This window comes from Metopolophium dirhodum, chromosome 1 (assembly GCF_019925205.1).
Source record: "Metopolophium dirhodum isolate CAU chromosome 1, ASM1992520v1, whole genome shotgun sequence".
Lineage (NCBI taxonomy): Eukaryota > Metazoa > Arthropoda > Insecta > Hemiptera > Aphididae > Metopolophium > Metopolophium dirhodum.
Window position 1 is genome coordinate 113,925,176 of NC_083560.1, and position 25,492 is coordinate 113,950,667.

The 25,492-nt window shown below is 26.6% G+C and overlaps 1 protein-coding gene across 4 annotated transcripts in view; it reads left to right on the plus strand.

Moving 5' to 3' along the window:
* The first annotated feature begins 3,951 nt into the window (after window positions 1-3,951).
* The window catches only part of LOC132936014 (serine/threonine-protein kinase Genghis Khan), a 34,024-nt gene continuing 12,483 nt past the window's right edge, over window positions 3,952-25,492 (plus strand). For all 4 annotated transcript variants that reach the window (XM_061002670.1, XM_061002673.1, XM_061002672.1 and 1 more), the window contains exons 1-18: window positions 3,952-4,295; window positions 13,083-13,149; window positions 13,210-13,380; window positions 13,974-14,164; window positions 14,264-14,344; window positions 15,451-15,599; window positions 16,543-16,837; window positions 17,089-17,211; window positions 17,272-17,575; window positions 18,307-18,431; window positions 19,025-19,131; window positions 19,215-19,434; window positions 19,509-19,609; window positions 21,494-21,635; window positions 21,843-21,967; window positions 22,032-22,143; window positions 22,552-22,700; window positions 23,364-23,470. In XM_061002670.1, the coding sequence (XP_060858653.1) occupies window positions 13,113-13,149; window positions 13,210-13,380; window positions 13,974-14,164; window positions 14,264-14,344; window positions 15,451-15,599; window positions 16,543-16,837; window positions 17,089-17,211; window positions 17,272-17,575; window positions 18,307-18,431; window positions 19,025-19,131; window positions 19,215-19,434; window positions 19,509-19,609; window positions 21,494-21,635; window positions 21,843-21,967; window positions 22,032-22,143; window positions 22,552-22,700; window positions 23,364-23,470 (2,539 nt within the window). In that variant the 5' untranslated portion in view covers window positions 3,952-4,295; window positions 13,083-13,112. The remainder of the gene's footprint in view (window positions 4,296-13,082; window positions 13,150-13,209; window positions 13,381-13,973; window positions 14,165-14,263; window positions 14,345-15,450; window positions 15,600-16,542; window positions 16,838-17,088; window positions 17,212-17,271; window positions 17,576-18,306; window positions 18,432-19,024; window positions 19,132-19,214; window positions 19,435-19,508; window positions 19,610-21,493; window positions 21,636-21,842; window positions 21,968-22,031; window positions 22,144-22,551; window positions 22,701-23,363; window positions 23,471-25,492) is intronic.

The window sequence follows — 25,492 nt, forward strand, 5'->3', positions numbered from 1 at the left end:
CGTACCTATATTTAGTACCTACCCATCAAACTTTAGTTCACCTTGTCATCTCGACCTATATATTATACGATTGACGAAGTCTATCTATATTACATTAGCACCAAACAATTGTTTATCGAAATACTGACCGTAGATACATGACATTTTCACTGAATGTTTAAGGTTATTAGCATTTTCTATGCACCATACAATTTTCAAGATATTTTGACTAATTTTGAACTATTTATAGGCATAAGAAATTTTTGATTTTTGTTAGTTTATTTAATTAATCTTGGCAGAATAAGTTGATCTAAAATCCACAATCATTTTTTATGAGCGTCTAAAGTTAGAATTTTGATAAAATTTGTCCAAATTACAAAAATTTGTAAATTTTTTCAAAATGTGTAAAAATTGTCTTTTTATATCTAAGATTTTAAAATTTAATACAAAATTCCTCATTAGGAAAGTCAAATTAAATTTGTATGAGTGTTATAGGCGTTCAACATTTTAGAACATTGGTTACTTACTCGATTTCTCACGAAACGATTTTCTTATTATGCATTGTAATTCAAAAACGAATAGTTGTATATAACGGTACCTGAAATGTACACCTAATGTTTATATAATTTCCAATACTTCATTAAATTTAAACCATCATCAATGGAAATATGTATGGGACTTGTTCCGTCATTGGATGTCCATATAACAAAAATTCAAAAACTTTAATTTTTATATATTAATTTTATTCATAAAAAATCTTATATAATAATTAATTTTATTATTATTTTTAATAAAATATTTTATAAATAATATGTACTATTTAATACAAACTATTATGTTTACCTACAATTTATTTACAATTACATTTATTAGAGGTAATAGGTTAGACTGAAGAATATACCTGCGCTAATTGCTTGGCATGACAATTTATGATCTGTTCTATCGTAAATGAAATAACTTAATGTTCATATTCAAATCAAGAATAACGATTTTAGTTATTTTGTTGTAATTTGAACAATATATCCGACGAAACTTTTAGAGTTTATTATTATATTTTATACACACAATAACATTTCCAAATATAATTTCCTTAGCAAAATACTGAAATTAATAACTTTAATCACAATAATATCATAAAATATAGTAGTTTGTAATGTAGTTGGTAATATTATAGGTCGATCTTCTCTTAAAATCGTTTGATGTCATATTGTTATATCATTGAATTACAATTTAACGCCATCCATTCAGTGACCCACTGTATTACTGTAACCTATTGTACGGCAGAGCGATATCCACTTACCCACTACCAACTAGATTCACTTTCCCATCAAACAAGGTACTGAAGTTGAAAATCGAACCATTATTTCGACTACTTATCGAGTACACAGTCTGTATTAAATTTAAATTCAATAATAAAATATCATTGTATGTGAAAAACGATTCAGAGCGGTGACGAATTGCCAGTGTTGATATTTTATATTATATTTATATTGTTATTAAGTACTTATTATTAATACGGTAGCCCGTAAGTTGAATTAATATTATAAAACTATAACAAAATAACTTAAATAGTTATTCTTGGTTATTGTAAGTTTTCAATCCTTAGCTTTGATAAATGTTATCAACGAATGAACTTAAAATGCTTATAAAAATAAATTGTTCCTATGTATTTTTAATATTTTTCAACTGCTATGTAAGCAATATATCAGGATATTTGTATTCAATTTTGACGCTTTTTGGCCCAACAAACAAAATTGCATTGTGTATAGAAAATTCTAATAAAACAACCAGTGAAAATGTCATGTATCTATGGTCATTTGTTTTAGAGTAACACCAAAAATCAAAATCAATTTTGTCAAAAACCTATTTTACGTAAAAATTCCCGGTTTTCTTTAATTTTTTTTTCCCCGGCGCTTTTGAAAATGATGGGGGATTTTGACCTTCCAATACACCAACTAGAGTCACTTTCCTATCGAACAAGATACTGGAGTTAAAAATCAAAGCATTTTATGACTACTTATCGTGTACACACATAAATAAAAAAAATTTTAAATTAAAAAAAAACACATCATTGTAAAATCAATACATTTATCGCTCCGCTCAGAATCAAAAGATATCCATTTCACGAAATATAACCCATATTGAGTAAATACGTGAAGTGGAGAAACCACGGTTCCATTTCGTGAAATTTATGCAAACGTTATCCATTTCATGAATCGTACAATAACGTGATATGGATGCGACATTTATTTTGTATAATTATAATTTATTATTTTGTCTCGCGCACCGGTTACTTATGTGACCAAAAAATAATAAATATTATAATATATTATATATTTTATTAATTATTATACATTTAAGAGTTTAAGACTCGTTAGAATCAGTATGATTACTTCTTAGTAAGAACAGTGTCTGGTGGAATCAATGTCCGGCGGATTCGATTTTTAGATTCTAGATATTATAAACAGTAGCCGGCGGGTACGTAGTCGATACAAAATCGGAGGAATCGATATGCGTCCAAAAAAAAGTTGCTCGTGCTCAAACGGGCGACGCCCATATAAATATATTATAATAAAAATATCTTTAGAAATATAGGCTTACTCCCGACACTCTATGACAGACAATCTCCGTTTAGAATAATTTTTCGTATGCAATGATTTATCATCCATTGCAGTGACTCACAACTTATTCAATGATAAAGTTACTTACAATCGACTCCTACATACAGCAAGGTGAGTTCACCGATTTTTTTGTTTGAAAAACAATATTTTTATTTTAATACTTCTGTAATCTGTATTTATTTTATAGGTATTATTTTTACTTAAATATTTATGTAATTTTTCAATACAACTATTGTATAAACATTGCTTTTTACACGTATAAATGTATTATATAAATTGCTATTTATACGTGTTAAATTATTAAAATTAAAATTATTAGTTATACATAAGATAAATAAATTAGAATTTTAGATTGTAGACAGTTTAATTTCTTAAAATTATTTAAAAAAGAAAAAAGTTTATGATTTTTTACCAAGATACATAATAATAATAATAATAATAATAATAGATTATAGGTAGGTACGTTGGTACCTACTACGAATATTTGATACCAGAATTCCAGAAGCCTTATGTTAAGAATGCTTAGTGCTTATTCTATATTGGTATTTGGTGGATTAAAAACTTCCATTGGCGCAATGCCAAGTATAATTAAATCAATTGCCTAAGGTGTTTTTATATGTATGATATAACATATGGCATAAGTAAGTGTACAGTGTACACAGTACACACTACACACCATACATAGTAGGTAACCTACCTTTGTGGATATATCATGATATAATCTATACTGTATTACAGTCATAGTTTATAATATGATTTAGGGCCATACTCCGTAGTATCTTCAATACAGACTAAAAATGACTATAATATATATGACATCATGACCTGAGGCCCGTCGTGGCAATAGCTGCAGTATGGCTGATAAAACTATAGGTATGGCTATAAAATATACTATAGCAGTGGAAAAAATTATAGTAGATATAGTATGGCTGCTGGCTGGTATATGTAAATTAAATCCGAATTGGATGACGATTTAAACGGAGGACTGGTGCAGAACAACTAAATATATACATGTATGTCTAATACATCTATATAGAGTGGGTTTAACTATATTGGTTTATTATTATTTTACACGATTCGGTTATTCGATCACGACGTACAACTGTCTTGCTATATAGATATGCGGGTGGGCAGGCGGGCGAGCTGCAGCAGCTGGTGCCCCCGACGCCACCGCTCTGAAATCGTTCGATTCTGAGTCGTCCGGTGCAACGCGCACATCAGAATGCGTTTTTAAAGGTCAACGCGCCCAAAAATAATGGCACCGTTGCGCGGCGTTGCGTTACGTGCCGGGCCGACTCGCGTCGTCGAAATTCTCCCGTCAACAGCGCGTAGCGTATGTCGAGATTATACGACGTCCGAATTCCGAACGTTCGTGATACCGCGAGTAGCGGAATAAAAGAAAAACTATTCGTCAGTGGCCGACACCGAGCTCCGAATGACGGTGCTGACTGTGCTGAGTAACAACTATCAAAATACGACAACAGTGAATACGCGACGAGAGAAACGTAATAGAAAATAAAAACTTGCACGGCCGTTGCACGTGCATTGAATTGTTGATCTGATCCGTTGAGATGAGCGCATCGGGTAACTTGTCCGTCGGTCCCGAGACGGCGCGGGGTACATGAAAACGCCGACATCGGCCGAGGTACCGCACACAGTTGACCGCTCGTAAACAACGTATAGTAATTAATTCCGGTGAGTAAATGATGCGTAATTATTGTACCCTTAAAAACGTTTCATGTGAAATACTCTATTGTTGGTGTTCATGTCGACCACCCAATGGAGTCACCAGTGGTAGGTAGACAGAATTTTGGTTTTAAACGGCTCGCAGACTTCATCAAACGGTTTCTTCGTAAGCCACTGGCTGTCTAGTTAGTTACTATCAGTTTATATACAATACTAGTTGTGAAACGCTGTACGTAAAAAGAAAATATCTAATTTGACTGAACCAAACTTTTAAGTAATAATTATTTTGGCCATTCCGATAGATAGTTCTTAACAATTTCTGTAGAATGTAATGTCTGAATTAATCAATTATTATTATGTTTGGTGTATAGATACGTAGAATTAGTTGTTTATAATTGTAATGATTTGGGCTAGAAATTTGATGTTGGGGTAAGTTGCAGAAAACACTACAGTCTAATGTCCATATATTTTAACGTGCATTTGACTGGTTTTCAATACATGTTCCTGATATCTTTTTAATTCTTTCTATGGTGTAAAATAGTATAAGTTGTGTATAATGATACATACTTTATTTATATAATTATCAATAAATAATATAAAATACATTTTTGTTACCTATTAAAGTATATTGAAAAATAAGAATTTATGGTTTATACCCGGGTTTATACATCATCGAGACGAAGTTCAGTATAATATTCTGAGTCTTCTGTATTCAAGAGTCTTCTGGGAATTTAACGTACTTATATCTTATATGATTATAGTAGGTACCTCCTACTGATTGTTGATTGTTTTAATACTTTAACTTCAAAAATATTATGCTTTTTCATTAATAAATTACAAAAATATTAAATAACCGATAGGTGTTATAAAAAAAGTTATCGAATCTGTATAATTTTACATATGCAAGACTTGATAGGTACTTTATTATTTTTGGTTTCAAGTTCGAGCAATACTTTTGAAATTGTGGTTCATTTATACCTTGGATGACCAGATCTAAGAGGTAAAAATAAATATTTTGTTCAATAAATTTGTTTGTTTGTTCATTATATATAGACTCAAGAACTACTGGTCTGTTTTCAATAAAAATTAAGACTTGGAGAGGGTTTTTACTTTCCAGCTAATATAGTTTGCTAAAGGGTGGCAGGGTGGACCACATGTCATGTATTTTATTTGGGTCCATGAAAATCTAATATTTTTTGTTTATATTTAGGGCTGCCATTGGTTACAGATAATACAGTTGTTATTATGATTGGATGTAATTTTCTGTATTGTATTAAATTTTGTAATTAGGTAATTCAGGTTAATAGCATAGGCGTGTCTAGAATTTATTCATAGATATTGTTATAATCTAGCAATTGAGGTAACTGCTTAGTTTATAAGTTGCAGGTAGCAAGACCGTTGGTAAGGATTTCTCAGGTTGGTTTGACAAAATTATTAGACTTGTTGAAAAGTTTAAGTTGTTTATTAAATTTCTTCTGCATAAAATACTCTAAGTCCAAATTGACAAAGTTGTTATGTTGTCTCTCGTGAAGGTGCTCGTCTGTCTACAGGCCGTTTCGGGTCTGGTTTTATAGGGCTTCCTGCTCTCCCATTTCCCCCTAGTCTATCGACATATCTGTGGACTTCACAGGACGTTGTTTAATTAATTATCAATACATTCCCACGCCTGGTTAATCCGAGAATCGTATCCTGTTATCGTATTTGCCATATATGTTATACGCCATCATTTAGATACTGTGCATTATATATATATATATATGTATATTTCTTAAGCATTATCTAAATATTATATTCATACATTTATGATTTATGATTCAGGCGAGGTTGTAGGACCTATTGAAATGCGGGTTCAAGATCGCATTGCCCTCTCGTTATATTCTCATAGGTTTTCTAATCGGATATATGACTTTGATTTATTTAGCCGAATTTCTATGTGCTAATATTTAGCTAGTCTTTATGTTGTCTAATGTAGCCGAAGGCGAAACGATCACAATAATATATCATGCGTATTATTGGGTTCGTTACAATATGGCCAAGAAAAATGTCATGGTAGATAACATTTGGAGTAAAAAAACCCTAAACCCTAAATATTTGTTTGATAATTGTTGCTTATACAATATACATATATAATCAGTGGGCGCGATAGCCGGATGTGTTGTGTGTGAAAACACACAGGTTCAGGGCCCATGTCCATAGTGGGGCCCAAAGATAAAAATTGAAAAATATGTAGGTAGAAAATAATAAATTAAAACCATTTAGTTATTTATTTATTTATACATCAACTTTTCTTTTGCGGTCCTTATAACCTAAATTAAAAATAGTTTGTTTGCAATGGATTAACACCACTAAACACAAAATCCCAACAAAAAAGCGTGAAAAATGAATTTTTTGTTATGAGTATAGTACATATTAGCCTTTTACCGTTCTATTTATTTTCCAAGTTTCCATAGTTGTTTGTTAATTTTAATTTTTTATTTGTTAATTATTTAGATTTGAAATTAATAAAAAAGGCTACAAATTATTAACTATTACATCTATTTATTTGTAAATACATATGGGTTTGAATTATGTTCACTTTATTTTGTATGAGTAAAAATTTGAAATTCCAAAGTATGTTTTAAAACTTAGACAAATTAATTTTACAATTAGGTATTTATTTAATTTTAAGTATTTTTTTAAAAACTTTTTGCAACTGTTCATTAAATAAAAATAATTTAGTAATATTAAGTTAATATTATTTGAATAAATAATATATAATAATAATGTTTCTATTGATCCCCGGGCATTAATTTTATTTATTCACTGGCCCAAATCAGTGTAGTTGCGGCACTGTATAATGCCTATCTCAGTGTCTCTCGAAAAATCCCTTAAATTCATGGTGACTCTTGAACTTGTTTAAGAATACAATAGTATAGTACCTAAATTACAGTATAATAGATATTTAAAATTTGAATTATTCGTTGGGTCATAAAGCTTGAAAATGTAATCAATACATTGTTACAATAGCAGGTTGAAAATATTAAATGTACATATTATATGTTTACACAATTTTTTTGTAAGCATTTTAAGTTTAAATTTTGACAACATGTATCAAATGAAAATGTACATATTATTTTTTAAGTAAAAATGTAAAACATTTAAAATTTTTATAGATAAGGATTGGAAACGTAAAACAAAGTTCTATGTAAGAAACCAAATAAAACAAAAATATATATAGTTATAAACACAGTTTTTATTTATAGATATTTTATGTTTGAATGAAAGATAACAATTTTAGTTATTTTGTTGTAATTAAAAATATAATTAATTTTAACAGTTAATATTAAAAGAATTTTGAGACACCGAGACAATTTTTAAAAATTGGGAGGTTGGATCATTATTTGTACACATTATTTTAGTTTGATTCTTATTTTACTTTTTAAGCCTTTAGAAATTTAATTACTTAATGTTAAGTATGTAAAATACAACATGACATTTTATACTTTAATAACTATTATATAACTTATCAGACATTTTTGCATCTTGTATGAGTCAAACAATCAAAAGTACTTTGTTTATAACTCATTAATTCTTATAAAATAATTTGTGTAAATTAGTATGTGGATATCCTTTAGTTGAATCATTGGTTTATGGTTGATGGGAACTTAGCAACATTTAAATGTTAAATATATATTATTGTTATTGAACAAAAAGTAATAACATATAATTTAACCATCCTTATAAAATATCATGATCATGGATAAACATTGATAAATATATTCTTTTTGTTTTCCATACTAGGAACTAGGAAGAAGTATAGAATATATTGTATTTGCAATTTCACCAAGTTAACCTGTAATAATGCTACTATAGTATTTTATATTAAATTATATTTTATGTATTTTATTTTGACATCGGTAATCATTTAATTTCTAAATTAATTTATCGAGGTTATCGACAAGTAAATATAAACATGTTGGAATTTAGGTAGATACTTTATTATGTTATTTAGGTTGATAACTTTAAAGCTTACTTCTCGGTTTACTTGGTAAACAGTGGTGTCATTTCAGTTTTTATTAGACTAGGGCAACTTTTCACTGCTTTTCCGACTCAACATTTTTTTCATTCTGATTCTCATAGCATAGTGCCATAGTGGTTAAGGGGGGGAGCGGTGTGGGGTAAATGTGCCGACTTATGACGTTGATGTAAATACTAGACTGGGGCAAATGCCCCAGTTCCCCCTCCAATTAACGTCACTGCTTGGAAAGCTGTAGAATAACAGTTATCTATTTAGATTTGGTTATTTATCATTAATATGACTAATAAAATATATTAGTAATTTTTAAATTCATCTAAAAGACAAATTTAAATTCGTTAGTTCCTAAGGTAATTAGTAAAGTATACTTAATACTAGAATTTAATGAACCTGAATTCTGATGTGCAACAATGGGTGTATTTAGGTTAGGTTTTAGTATAGGGATGGGGGCTTATACATAAATAATATTTCTCACCAAACCTGATATACCCTCTACTCAGTGGCATATATACAAACTATTTTCACTATGGGCCAATCTTGGCAATTTATCACTATTCAACCATAGCATGACTAACATAGCCATAATACTATACATAATTTAGGGAGCTGGGTGGTTATAATAATGACTAGGGCCCGGATTTATATACTAATGCATGTTCTTCTACAATTCACCTAGAATAATTTTGATTATAAATGTCGATGTTTCATAATGTGTAAATTCTATGGTTCAATTTTTTTTTTGCATATTTTTGCATATTTGAATGAAAATGCATATTTATTGCATATTTATTGATAGTTGCATAAATGTTGCATATTCTACAATTCATAGAATTTACGTCTGTAAAGATACCTACTGTCGATTATAATTTATAAATAACACATTATACATTGATAAGTTCATATGTCAATCGACATCATCGTTATCGACGGCCGACAAATGACGACAAATATTGGATTTTCTAATGGTAAATTTATTATTACCTAAACACGTCCACATTAGATAACAGTATAGTATACTGTACAATACGTATTGGGTAACACAGAATTTAGTTTTAGTATGGTCTTTATCGTGCATAGTGTACAGTGTACGGAATATTTTGTGTATAAAATCTAACTTGCGACTTTTATTTTTATATAATGCCTAAAGTAAACAATGCTTCCCAGTACGTAAATGAATATCCAAACATATTTAAAACAGACGGAAATATTTTATTTTGCAATTTTTGTTGTGTAAATGTATCATGTAACAGAAAGTTTCAAGTAGTACAACATTTAGAAACTGCAAAACATATATCGAATCGCAGATTGAAAGAAGAAAAGACCACTCAACCTTTCATAAAAAAAACATTTTATCAGGTCAGAACTAATAATCAAAATACAAATGAGTTTAACAAAGATTTATGTACTAAGATTTATAACACTTTTATACTTACATAATGTCATTAATTTTTTTCATTTTAATTAATAAACAATTTTTATACATAATATATTGTTAATTTGTAAAAAAATTAATTTTGCATATTTTTTGCATATTCATGATATGAATCTGCATATTTTATAGATTTTTATTGCATATAAATCCGGGCCCTAATAATGACTTATACAATACAAATAAAAATTGCACAATTTAATTTTATAATTATGTAAAATTTATTTTTTAAAAAATATTTACAATTTCATGTATATCTATTTTAATGTTATCTAACTGTCAATTTAACATCAAAGTCATCAAAGCAAGTCTTGACAATCATTTCCTTGTGGATTCCTCAAAAACGATTTTAATCAACCAGCTAAATTAATTATGGTAAAAAACTGTGAACAGTGTAGATATACATTAAATGCTTTAATTGAACCTGCAATTTAACTATGGGCTCTCGCCTAGGGGGCCTCCCCCCTATATACGCCATTGCTGCTACTATTGATACTGATGATGAATTTACCTGTGATGTACCTAATATATTATAATAGGAAATAAAAACTTTTTTCATCCATTTTGTGTTTCAGAATAAACTTTAAAAATAAATGCACGTCAAAAATATTCTAAACATTATTTACACAATAATAAGCCAGACGTTTAAAAATACCCTATACAATGTCATATAATATAACATTTGCATTAAAATTGTAATTTATGAGCTATAACAGTATTACTAATAACTAATAAAAAAAAAAAATTGTCATTCTAATTTTAATTTTTGAGACTGGCAAATTCATTGAGAGTCTAATTTTTAGTTAGCTTTTGTAAACCATCAGAATCAATATTCAAAGACAAATTATCCAATATGATTTTGATCCATCAACAATCTAAATACCTATTTTTATACCTCCAAAACAAAATTTTTTCACAAGTAACTGTTGTTATAAAATACAGTAAGAATTAAATGTATTTGGTAGTACTTCACAACTTGTAAATTATAAGATCATTAACACACGCTTCATGGTCAAAAAGACGGGGCGTTTAGAATTTTGTTCATTATTTCAAAACTACGAAATATTAACCTAATTCAACCTAGGTACCTTCTAATTAGGTAAATATTAACTAAAATTAGATACTACTCCCAAGCCCCAACTGTATATGATCTGATGTCATTAATATAGAAGTGTTCAAAGTTCATTACGAGACATTACCTATTAATATACAGTAAAAAAGACTATGTGCATGAACATAAAAAATCAATTATGGGTTATTTTAAAATATTGTGTTTTTAATAATTGCTTCTCGATAAACGAAATTGATAGTTATGATATTTTCATTGTGACTGGTGATATTATTGCAAGTTGACTATGATTTTCGCCATACTGTGTGTAACTAAAAAGACTGTGCATTCTTGTGAATATTTTAAATGCGTGTGATCTAGGGTTAAGATCCCATTTATCTTTGTTAATATAATATATAATTTCTTAACAGTCAATTCTGCTTTTATTAATTTTGAATACATTTTAACAAACTTTTAACAAACTTTTGAACAAACTGAATTGTATTAATATTTAATTGAAAAAAAGTTATCAAATGCATTATTTACCAATATATTAGCTCTCAATTCAAAATATATTATTTAATTAAAAAATGATATTATTAATAACATAATAACATGAGTGGCTTCTTTAATACTTTTCTGGTGCTAATGAACGTGTTCTTGAAAACGCCTTGAAAAATAATGTTTACCTACCACAAAATTATTTTTAGGATATTTAAAATTCTCACATCATTTTCATAATTAAAGTCATCAGTTAAGTCACCTACCTTCTCAAATTTCTGTATCTAGAACTTCTAGCATTGAATTCTAATACTGTTGTATCAAATCATAATTTTAAAAACTACAAGCCCCAACATGTGTCAATTATTTACATTATTCTTTCGGTTTAATTGTTTTTTAATATTTATTAATCTATTACGAGATGTTGGCTTAAACAATGAACATATATAATGATTCTAGTGTATTAACAAATAAAACAACTTCTAATATTTTCACTCATATTAATTATAATTAAATTTAACTTAGATATGTGCAAATAATAAAATAAATTGTTTTGCCATAAACTTCTCTGAATCCAACCAACACATGTGACTGTTCAAATCATAGGAGCTTAATCAATATTTGATTTTTCAAATTGTCAAGTTTAATATTTTAATTACATCAGTTGAAGTTGTGTGTTTCTTGCCTCAGTTGTGATACCACACGAAACAAAAATAATATATAAATACCAGCAGCATCTTATCGTAGAACAAAAACCAAACATTGTTCTTGTAATTCTTAATTTTTAGTTTACCTTATACATATTGTAAGTTGTTCTTTTCTATATGACAAAATATTTAATCATTCCATAATTACTCATGACACACACTATCTATTAATATATCTATGTTAATGCATATTATTGCGCTTTGTGATTATGATAAATAAAATAAAATTGTTAAACAGGTGAGGAGGGGACTAGATCCTACTATCTGGGTGCCTTAGCACCCTTTAGACACCAACAGTGATGATTGAAGTTTGTCTACTTTTTTTTATTAAGTGTATTTCAGTTTTAGAAATCAGGCTCAACCATAAGATTTTGAGAAGATGTTGTGTCTTGTCATTTTTATTTTTTGTTTCTTTTTAGTTCATTATTATTTAAGTTACACATCTTTAAATTTATTACAACAATAAACAAAATATTGTATACCTAAATATTATAAGGCAGTCTCTTAAAATTATAAATATTATTATTTATATTTATTACTACCTCTTAATTTTAGTTATATAATATACCTTATATAATAAGGTACTCATGAATTTTAAGACACTTCTTTCACTATATATACATTTTATTTTCAATATTTAGTCTGTATAAACTAAACTTTTCTATTATTTGCTTACTTGTTTGTTAAATATTTACCAGAATTAATTATATTGAAGTTGATTCTAATTTTATCATTCAAAAACATTTCTTAATTTTATAAGCATTTAATGACTGGATGTAAAAACTAAGAACATATTCTAGTATTGTAGAAAAAATGCATGCTATAAAGTACTTAATCAGGGGTCTTAAAGGCGTAATTTACTGATCCTTAGGAATTTTTAGTTTTATTAAATTTAACTATCAAATCAAACATAATTTACTATTCACTAAAACATAAATAATTAAATTAGTTCTGATAGATTTCATTGGTATATTACATCTGCTAATGTATTTTTACTCAAACATATATTTTTACACACAAAATTCAATTCCAGTTATTTTAAGTATTTATCAATTATAAAATATAAATACAATTTAAATAAATGTACATGTTTTAGATATTTTAATTGCCAACTCACGGAAATGCCATGTCGGAAGTTGTGACTGATTTAAAACTTTTATCAGGTAATATAGCACAATTTTAAATTTTTACTACTAACTTATTTTTCAAATTATATTTTTTAGGCGATAATCGACTGAGACAGTTGGAAGCATTATTTTTAGGAGGTCCAATACAAGGACAAGGAAAATGTTTCAGTATTGAAACCCTTTTAGATGTTTTGCTTGTACTGTATGATGAATGTAATAATTCATCCTTACGCAGAGAAAAGACTGTATCTGATTTTATAGAATTTGGTATGTACTAGTATTAAGTATTTTTCGCGAGAAATGAGTGATCAAGTGTTCCCTGTTTCGGTGAACACACAGTATATGTATATTTTTTTTAAAATACTTAATATATAATAAAAATACATTTTTGTATTTGCATAAAAAATAATGTACTTGATTATGTTTTCAAAGCAACTAAATTTAACATTACACATCTACATTAAAGTTAGCTTCAACAGTTAATAAAATAATCTCTAATATAATAATACAAACGTAAAACAGGAATCTGTAAATACATTTGTGCAAACATTTTCATAATGTGGATAGCTGACGTTTTACTGTACAATTTTTGTTATGTATTATAAAAATCTGTCTTATTTTTATAAATTCATTCTTAATTATTAATTATTAACATTACATGATTTTGAAGTGCTGTCACTAGATGGTGCTTTCTCCATGTCTAAGTATTTTTCTTAATGTATTGAATAAATAAATATCATCACGTATGTTTATTGTTCCACATATTATTATGTACAAATTGTAAAAAAAAAAACATTGTATCATATTTTATTCTATTAAAGTAATCATATTTTAAATGTTTGTTTTACTTATCATTTTAGTAAAACCTGTGGCATTATGTGTTAAGTCATTGCGTTTGACTAGAGATGATTTTGAGACCATCAAAGTAATCGGCCGTGGAGCTTTTGGAGAAGTGTGTGTTGTGCATATGAAAGGAACAGATAAAGTTTATGCTATGAAAATTCTTAATAAATGGGAGATGCTTAAAAGAGCTGAAACAGCATGTTTTCAAGTAAATTAATAATTTTAATACTAATTTATTATAATGTTAAATTATTATTAACAGATATACCTAATTATATAATTATTTCTGTATTATATGCGTTTTCAGGAAGAAAGAGATGTTTTGGTATATGGTGATCGTAGATGGATAACCAACTTACACTATGCTTTTCAAGACGAAACAAACTTGGTAATTTTTTATATAGTATAAAGTAAAAAAAAAAAGTATGTATACAAGTTATAAGCATGTTATATTGTTTATAACTTGATTAATATATCAATATCAATATAAATATATATATAATAATATATTTAAGTTATAAAAATCTAAGACTGAAAATAAAGTATTTTTAAAAGGATGTTTGGTTATTATTTAATTTCATTCTCTAATTCTCGTATTGTACAACACACCTAATATGTGTTCAGTAGAACCAATGTTTTGATAATATTATCTATATAAGAGAATTTATCTTTTATCTCAAACTTTACTGTGTAATACATTAGTCTTCAAATGCTTATAACTCACTTAAAAATTAAAATATCAATAAAATCTTATGAGATGCCCTTGATATTATAACCTCAAAATTAAATAATAGCTTAATTATATTTCTTTTAATAGAAAACAACACAATATTGGTTGTGCTAAACATTAACTTTCTAAGTAAGTAAGAAAACAAAATTAGATGCTGATATAATCTAAGACAGGGGTTGAAAACCTGTGGCATGCGTGCCTTTTGCAGCACATTTGATGTTTATTGATTGGTACAATAGCGTCAAATAAAATAAAATATAATTTTTAATATTTAAGTATTTTTAAAACTATGTTTTTTAATATTAAATAAATCATAAAAGTTGCAAATATTGTATTACACAACCATTATTGTTTCAAAATAACATTAATAATGATTACCGTGTTCATTTTTATGGCACATTCTAAATTTTTTTTTATTTGGCACAATATGGAAAAAGGTTAGCCACTCTTGAAGACAATTTAAAATAAAAAAAAATTAAGATTCATATAAATGCCTAACTTTAACATAAAAATGAGATGAGCATGCTGAAAAAAACATTATATATTAATGGTAGTTCTTCGTTTGCGTTTAAAATGTATTGATCAGTATTACAATATAATATTTAATAGCTTACCATACTATTAGTATTTTTACAAAGGTTTTTATGGTCCATAAAAGGGCATTTTAAGTATTTTTATAAGTTCACTTGTAAGTTAAAATTAATAACTTAAAATGTGTCATATGATTAATTTAAATCAAGTTTATTGTTAAAAACTTATTTCAGTATCTTGTCATGGATTATTATTGTGGTGGAGACTTATTGACTTTATTGAGCAAATTTTTTGATCGCCTTCCTGAAGATATGGCCAGATTTTATATTGCTGAAATGATATTAGCTATTAATTCAATTCATGATTTACATTATGTTCACAGGTGAGTCATAACATTTTTATAGAAATAAATTAAACAATCAAAATATAATTTCATGAATGATGCATGAAGATCTATTGTACAACTCTCTTTCCTTGTTATTGAGACGCGGAAGTAAAGTATACCACCCACTGTTCTAAACAGAGTTGTCACTACATAGTTGTAATCTGTATTGACACAGGACTGTAGTGTTGTACTTGGATAAAAAAAATTATCTAGATATAGATTTATATTGTAGAAACCGAATTTATCTACTTCACACATATCATAAACAAATTAAATTGTATTTTCAATACAACAAATATTTCCCAGAAGCCAACATGTATATATTTAACAGTCTCAAAATCAACAAACTTAAAAAAAAAAATTGTATATTTTAACTGCAATTTTTGATTCTATTACACAAATAAAAATAATTACTAAGGTCGTTCATTTTTGTACTGAAAACCTTTAAAAATGTATTTAGGATCTAAAATCATAGAAAATGCTATTTAAACTTACACATATTGTATTGATGTGTTATTGCTAATAAATTATTTTATATTGTGTAACAATTAATATTGTAAAAATATGTATAAACATAATAATAATGAAAAAATAAAAACTCATGATCGTTTTCAATTGGTATAATTAGTATTTAGTAAACAGTGATTAAAAATTACCTTGGATTAAAATATGATCTTATTATGCCAAAAATACCTTAAAAATAAAAAATGCAATACATGCAAGGTAAAAATTTGTCATTTAGATTCATATTTGTTAAAAACATTTTGAAAGCATAATTTAAGATGTAGCAAAAATAAATTCATTAGTCATCAACATCAAATTCAATATTTCCAAATGAACCTAATTATAAACAGATTACTCAAATAAATTGCGTTGGGCTAATAAAATAAACAACTATCTCAACATAAAGGATTTTAATGTTAATGTATTTAATTTACAGAGATATTAAACCTGATAATGTATTATTGGATGCTAATGGTCATATACGTTTGGCTGATTTTGGATCATGTTTAAAAGTGGGTTCCAACGGTTTTGTTGAAAGCAATGTTGCTGTTGGTACACCAGATTATATATCTCCTGAAATATTGCAAGCTATCGAAGACGGACAAGGTTGTTACGGACGAGAATGTGATTGGTGGTCATTGGGAGTGTGTATGTACGAAATGATTTATGGGGAAACACCATTTTATGCTGAATCTCTCGTACATACTTATGCTAAAATAATGAATCACAAGGTATTTAATATTCAATTATTAAAGAATTTATCTTATTATTTCTCTTTCAATTGCATTAAATAAACATATTTAATTAACACATTGTTTGCCCAAACCGGATGATTTCTTCTCATCAGTTGTTCTATTTTTTTTCACTTATACTGTACAATTGAATTACTTATATTATCTTAATATTTGATAAAATGAGTTTTTTTATTGTTCTTAACATTTATATTTGAGTAATTAAAATTTATGTTTAATCCATATTCTAGAATTGTTTTGATTTCCCAAATGATCAAGAAGTACAAGTTTCCGAAGAAGCAAAAGATTTAATGAAAAAACTTATTTGTAGTGCTGAACAAAGACTAGGTCAAACTGGCATCAATGACTTCAAAGTAAGTTAAAATATAATACTCTTAATGGTTATATTTTTAATTTTAAATTACATTTTCCAGGAACATAATTGGTTTATCGGTGTCGATTGGGACACTATTAGAGATAGTGTAGCACCGTATATTCCTGAAGTATCTAGTCCAACTGATACCAGTCATTTTGATGTGGAAGAAATTGATATTAAAACTGATATTTTTCCTCCTACTCCTTCAAATCCTATATTTTCTGCTCTACATTTACCTTTTATTGGTTTCAGTTTTACTCAAAATAGTTTTGTATCAGATCTTGGATCTATTGGAAAGTCTCTTTCATCAGGAAAAACGACTAAAAGAATGCGATCTCAAGAAGGAAAAAGTGAAGTAGAAGGTTAAAATAACATACATTTTATTTTTTTACTAATTTAACTTTTGATACATAACGATTCATCAAGATTTTTTTTGTCAAATAGTATTATTGAAGAGTATAGTACGGTACTGAACATTAAGAATTATTGTTTTACTTGATAACCGTGTTTTAAGTTCCATTACTTTAGAAATACAATAATTTAATAATACATTTCATTAAGGCACGGATTCACAGTTTTCGCGGATTAGAATAAATTTACTGCCGTGTAAAATGTCAGTGTTTAGCTGCATAATAGTAGCAGCTGTACTTTTCCAATGTTGTGTCTAGCATTTTTTGATTTTATGTCTGTAGTAGGAATCTAGATAATACTACACCATGATTAGATAATCTTGTATGATACACATTAATATATTTTAGACGAATCTATACAACTTTAAGTTTCAAAATAAACTAACTTAATATCAAATAGAGCATAATATTAAATCATAAATATGTATCATCTCTATTTGTTATATTTGTTATATTTAATTTTTAATGTATTTTTAAAAAATAATGAAGAAGAGTATAAATGAGTAAATCATTTTTCTAAAATAATATAAAAATAAAAATTAGAATGTCAACTTTTAAATTGTGGTCCAAATTGTGAAAACCAATTAGTGTATTATTTTTTTTAATTACAGTTTTGTTTCATAAACAATAAACAAAATTCGTTAATATAATATAAATATTACTATATATTAATTTATGTTTAGATTCAGAAGATCAATTAAAAAAATATAAAGAAAACAAAAAAACTCACAACGCTTCTTTTGGTGATGAAAAAGAATTGGATATTATAATAAAAAAGTTTCAACAGGAAAAAGAAGAACTTCAAAAGGTAAGTAAAATTATCAATTTCATTGATTTAGTTATAATTAGATTGAATTTTTATTTTTTTTTAGTTTAATAAACAATGTAAAATTATAATTATAAGTGAGGTATTATTTTTTTTTTCATTTGTTTCTAAGCGGCAAGCATAATATTAAATATTGTGAATGAACCATGATTATTATTATTAAAAAAAAAAAATAACCCATCTAAATTGTTAAATGGAATAAATCGATTTTGTTTAGAAACTATACATAACCTGTAGGTTATAGTTTTAATATAGTAGTGCAAAGCTGCAGTAAATATTTAAAATAATCAGTGAAAAATAAAACCATTAATAAATTAAAATATATTGATTTTACAATATTTTATTTATATTACATATCAATTGATAGAAAATTGTTTGGTCATCAGTACATAATTTAATGCTAAGTAAACATTTTATGTATAAAATATAACCATTATAAAAAATACACAACCATCGACCCTATTATATTTAATATGTGGTATACAACATTTTGGTTATAGATGTAGTTAAAAATGTACTATTATTTTCATTCTTTTTAAATTATTTACTTTAACATAGTTAATGTTTTTTTTTAGGAAAAACAAGAAACACAAGAGAAATTAAAAGCTCAAGAAATAGAATTGATGGACGCCATGGGACAAAAAAACAATGCAATGACTGAATATGGTCATGTAACTAATAAGTATGTTTATTATCTTAATTCTGCTAATCAAGAAGAATATTGTTTTCTGGTGATAGTAGTTTTAAATTGTTTTAATTTTTCAGGTTATCTGAACTTAGGCAACACAAACAAAAACTGTCAAGACTTGTTAGAGACAAAGAGGAAGAATTAGAAGAAGCCATGTCCAAAATAGACATATTACGTCAAGAAGTTCGTCGTTCAGAAAAAGTTCGTAGAGAGCTTGAGAGTCGATTAGAAGAATCTGTAGCAGAAGTCATTAATGAACGTAAACTACGTGAAAAAAATGAAGAAATGTATCATCAAGTAAATAAATTATAATTATATTTGAATATTGATTGATTTGAAGATAAATTAATTGGTAAAAATATTATTTTTAGTATAAGGTTGAAATTGAAAGATCGAATCCACCGTCATTTGCTGGTAATAATTTTGAAACTAATGAAAATGCCAATCAAAGAGCAATGCAAGAAATAATTCGGTATGTAGGAACTAAAAAAAATGTTGTACTTTAATATTCGTATAGAATGTGAACATAAAATATTTTTTTATTTATTAGAAAACTAAACAAAGTATTTTAGATTCAGAACTGGTTAGGTTATTAATGATATATATATTTTTTAATAAAATTACTCAACATTTTTATTGAAGATTTCATGTTTTGGTATGCTAATTAGTGGATATGCCTATTACATTAAGAATCTCATATTTAAAAAATTAAAATAATTATTTTTGTAAATAAATAAATATACAGTCATGATTACATTTAAAAATTTGTATTTACTTAAAGAGCGGTCAATTTTCGTAAATCTATTCTGTGTTTAAAATATATCAAGTTCTGTTTCAATGTTAAGTCTATAATAATGGAATCTTTTTATTCATATATAATACAATTTATAGTCAAATGATATATGTCAACCAATGTTCAGATCTAAAATTTTTAAAATTGCATCATTTGTACATGGTTTTTAAAATGAGTTGATTATTGTTTTTATAATATGATTTCAGATGATCTTGTTAATTGTACAAGAATTAGCTTATGAACTTTTAGATTCTGAATGAAGAGATAAATGTTTGGGTTTTAAAATGATGTGTGTTTTTTGTGTAAAGTCACCTTAAATAACAGTTCAAATTTTCTACTTTAAGGGTGGCTTTTGGTTGCACTCTAGCATATTATATATAATTGATACTTTGGTGGGTAAAATAATCGGGAACAACAAAAAAAAAGTACTGAAAAACTAATATGCAACACTAGTTTTCAATCAAATTTTTTTTGTTCATTTCAGTAAAAGAATTCATAATTAAGATACTTAAATTTGACACTAAATATCTATATTGGCGCTGTCTATACATAACATTTTTTATGTTAACAGCTAAGGCTTATACATTTAGTACAAGATTTCTTATATTTTACTGAAAATTAAAAAAAGTTCAGCCTAAAGCTACATCAATTTTTATGGGTGGTTGAAGTTAAAACTTTATTGAAATTAGATATTCAAACATATATGTCGATTACTCCTCTAACTATTTTTTTTAATTTTATTGTAATTTAAATGATATTAATTGTAGAAATTTGAAATATGTCACCATTATAAGTAATAATTATAATTTTCTATGCAAAATTAAATTTTCAAAATACTCATAATGGTGTTTAAACTATGAACCTAATCACACCATTTTAGGGTATTGACTTAAAAAATATAAGTTAATATTACACAAACAGTAATTTAATTTAGCCGATTTTTTTGGCATAAATAAGTTTAACCTGTTGTATTACTTAATAAAATATTATTAATAGTATTAATAGTAATGTTAATCAATTATAAAATATCCTTAGAACTAGATGTTGACACGATGTATCTCCTCAGAATTGTTTTATATATTAAATTATTTATCATTGAATCCAAATTTAATACATCCATTACTATGACGTACCTTCTCAATGACAAGGTGCACTAATAACCCGTATCTATACAGCAAAACAACTTCCTTTTGGTAAAAAATACAAAAAAACAATTTAGTTCCAAACTTAATAATACTAATGCTCTAATTTTGGTTTAAAATGTATGTGAACATAAAAATATCCTGCTATGATGAAAATTTTATCAATTATTTAAGGTTTTTTTTTTAACCTACATTATGGTGTATGGTTCTAGAAAAAAATTCATGTTAATATTATTATATATTACTATAATAATTGTTGATTTGTTTATATTGGTTGATAAAAATAGTTTTACTATCTTATGAGACACCTTTATAATATTTTTACAATATTAACTTATTTATATATATTTTGATTTTACAAAACTTTCAACAAATTAATCGGTTGATTTATAAATTAACAAATATAAAATTACTTAATTAGATTGAAAGGAGAGATTGAACGGTTAGAAGTAGAATATAATGAAAATATCAGCAAAGAGCAAGCAAAATATAATTTGGATACAAACAAATTGAAAGATCAAATATTTGAAAATGAAGTTATTCAAAAATCTTTAGAAAAAGAAGTATGTTTTTTTTTAATTTGTTATTTATACTTATACTACAAATATTATAAACATATACGTAAGAGTTTATTAAATTTGGTATATTACAATAATTATTACAATGGCTTATATTATAAATTGTTTATCTATTGTAATATAATTAAATAGTTAGAAAAACCAATATTTATGTTATTTAAATTTTGTTTAATATAAAATAAAAAATTTCAGAAAAAAGAGAGTAATGAAATAATCCGTACAATTGAATTTGAACATAAAAGATTGAAAGATGAATTACATGTTAAAAAACAGACTATTAATCAATTGGAATCTCAAATATCAGACATAATTCAATGGTAAACAATTAAATATATAATAAAATATATTCACTATATTTTATTTTGTTGATTATATTTTTAGGATTAGTGACGAAAAAGACGCTAGAGGATATTTGCAAGTTTTGGCAGCAAAAATGAAAGAAGAATTAGAGTATTTAAAACAGTGTCCGAATAACAATGGTCAATCAGCTTTAGTAAGAATATTTATATATTACAATTTAATTTATTTTCTTAATTTAAATAAAGTGCACCTATAGTACAAAAATATCTGGACTTAATGATATTATTTTGATTATTTTGACAATACCAATATTGTCATTATATTAATTAACTTCTAATCGTTATTGTTTCAATATAAACATTACCTCTATTTTTTTTTTATAACTGTTGAGCAGACATTTTTTTAATAGACAGTTCTAAAAATCAAAATCCAATGTTTTTGCATAATTTAAGTATAATGAATATTAATTTTCATGATCCATTCTTGTTTAGTTAATAGTCACAATACATTCATCAGTTATCTATTATTTTATGTAGGCACCTTAAAATCAACTATAGTTAATTAGATATTTTTGTTATTAAAAAACTTAATGGTTTTATAGGATAATAGTTGGAGAAATAGAAGAAGCCAAAAACTTGATAAAATGGAACTTTTAAATCTTCAAAGTTCATTGCAGTCAGAGATTCAAGCTAAGCAATCAATAGGGGAAGAGTTAAGCAAGACTCGTTCAGAATTGATTGCAATGCAAAAGTATGAGTTATCTCTTATATACAAATCATATTTTGTGTGATGGACACAATATGTCATAAAAAAATTACTTAAAAACAAAAAGTGGTCTTATATTGTAATAAATTTAATATTTAAATTTAGATGCTATTAAAACATATTCTTAACACATTTAACGCCGGTGACACGTATGCGTGTCATTGGTAATTGTATGTGTAACGTCGGTGACGTGTTTACGCGTCTTGTCAAATTTTACCAAGGAGCCACGTGTAAAATGCAAGATAATAGATAGTGTAAACTGAGTAGCGTTAAAACACCAAGCCAGATAAAAATATACATTTACCAAAATAGTATATTTGTGTATACATGATAATACGATTATAGTTCCCTTTGGTCTAAAAATAACCGATTTCAAATACCAACTCATTTTATTTTTTTTTATGTTATGGCCATTTCAAATTTCTGATATTTACAATAAAAGCTAAAATAATTAAACGACATAAATATATGAGAAATTGACGTGTAAACGCGTCAGTGACCAAATGCTAAAATCTAGTTATGACGTTGAAAGTTCAACAAGCAAATCACATTGTATGAGACATTCAAAATAAAAATTCAATATCTACTAATTTTAAATAAATAAACATGCTTGCCTATCAATAACAAACATATTCCATAATTTTTCAGAGAATTAAGAGATTTTCATCAGAGGTATGAATCTTTGGTATATAATATGAAAGATAAAGATGACATGATAAAGGAATTACAAAATCAGCTAGACGCCAGACAATCCTGTAAGATAAAATATTTTGATAATGTTCTATTATAGTGTTTTTCATAGTGTAGTATCCCAGCATAGTTAATAATTACGCTTTAATTTTATCCCAATAAATATTATTTTGTAGGTTTGTGTTCATTATGTTTCTATGTCATATAGTTAAAGATTACCTAAGATCTACCTAGATTTTCTGTTATGCTATAATATTATTTAAATTTTATTTTAGGCTCTTATACTACGCTAAAAATATTGTATGCTTTCTCTATTCCAGATAAAATATTTAACCAATTCACTAAGAAAAGCTCACAATAATATGATTTAATGTTTATTTATTTTAGTTATAAGTATAAAAATATTTAAGTTAAAATCTGTTGTAAAAAGAAATCAAACATCAGACAGTGTAAAACTGATAGGTAATAGCTGTGTGGTGGGCTATAACTAGTTTGCGTACATTTTAAAATTTCTTATTTAAAACTGGAAGTGGTTTACACTAAATACTTAAGAATTAACCACTTGTTTGTGCAACAATATAGTATGTTTTATTGTTATTTTACAATTGCCTGAAATTATTTGCTCAGCTGTATACTATTCAAATTTACAAACATTATATTTACGTGCCACTTATAATTACATTTTTATAAGATAAAATATGTTGATGCACACAACTACCTATGTGGAAAGCACTCCAAAATGTATTACTCGCATCCTTAATCTGGAACTTATTATCGAAATTCATGTCGTCAAATTAAAATGTTTTTCCTCAATGTAAAGTTGTATGTTATGCTTGTACATTTAAATATCTCAATCTGGGTTTCATTGAATACAAGGTAGTAGTTCATTATTACGAGTATCAAAATAAAAATTCCTATGTAGGTAAATGGCTCAAATATTTATTTTTTTGTTTGTTGTATTTGCCACCAAGAGAAATTGAGATAACATATCAGTGGTGTAGCCATTTGGAGGTTGGGCAGTGGGCTAGGGCCCCCTTCCCCCCAATAGGCCATATCGAAACATTAAAACAACATAAAAATAAATTATTATTGTTAATTGTTGATTATTTTTTTTTAATATTTTGGTTTTACCAAAGCGGAGACAACACATGCGGTTGTAACGTCCTCTTAAATGAATGTTATACATATAATGTAGTGACTCTTATTATTTAATAAATAATATTTTTATTAAATTATTATACTAGTGAGACACTAGTTAGTAATCACTAATCACATTTGGCACCATATATTTTGTGTTTGTTTATAATATCCACTACTGCATTACTTATCAAATTGATTCTACTATTAAAAAATATTGAATTATTACTTCACTGAACCTAAATATTGGCTTTTTGTGCCTTCAGATTTAAAAGAAATTTTTTAAATATTTTATGAACACTTATAGTTCTCCCAATTCATCATCCATAATTTATTATAAAATACATTTTAATATTTCGGTTAAAAATTCTGATAAAGGATTCTAAAATAGGATATCAATGAAGTCGTGAGGCCATTATCAACAGGGAAATGTTTACAAAATAACTCAATAGATAAGACACCAATACTGATATATTTTATATGTCTATGATGTTGTTATCGTTATAAATAAAACAAACAATTTTGTAAATACCCAGTTAGCATATGACTGCCGACTTCAATATTATCCTGTATTCATCTATCTAGTTATTTTATATGTCCATATATATATAATGCAGTAGCTATTGAATAAATAGTTAACTGTTATTGTTTAAGTTGCTAGATGATTAAAGTGGTGTAAAAGGAATTTTATTATCTAACCTAACTAGTTTGAATGTCCTTCTCTGTTACCATTTTAGCAGATGTAATCGAGTATTGTGAGGGGGTGGGGCATAGTTTACACATCTAGTATTCTAGTGTATTAGGATGGATCCTCGACCTTTCCACAAATAGATCACGCTCACGGGACAACATAATACTTTACACTTCTGTTGCGGGATTGAATCATGATTTATGAATATAAATAGTATGTTTATGGACAATTATTGGTTTTCAATCTACTGTACAAAGTG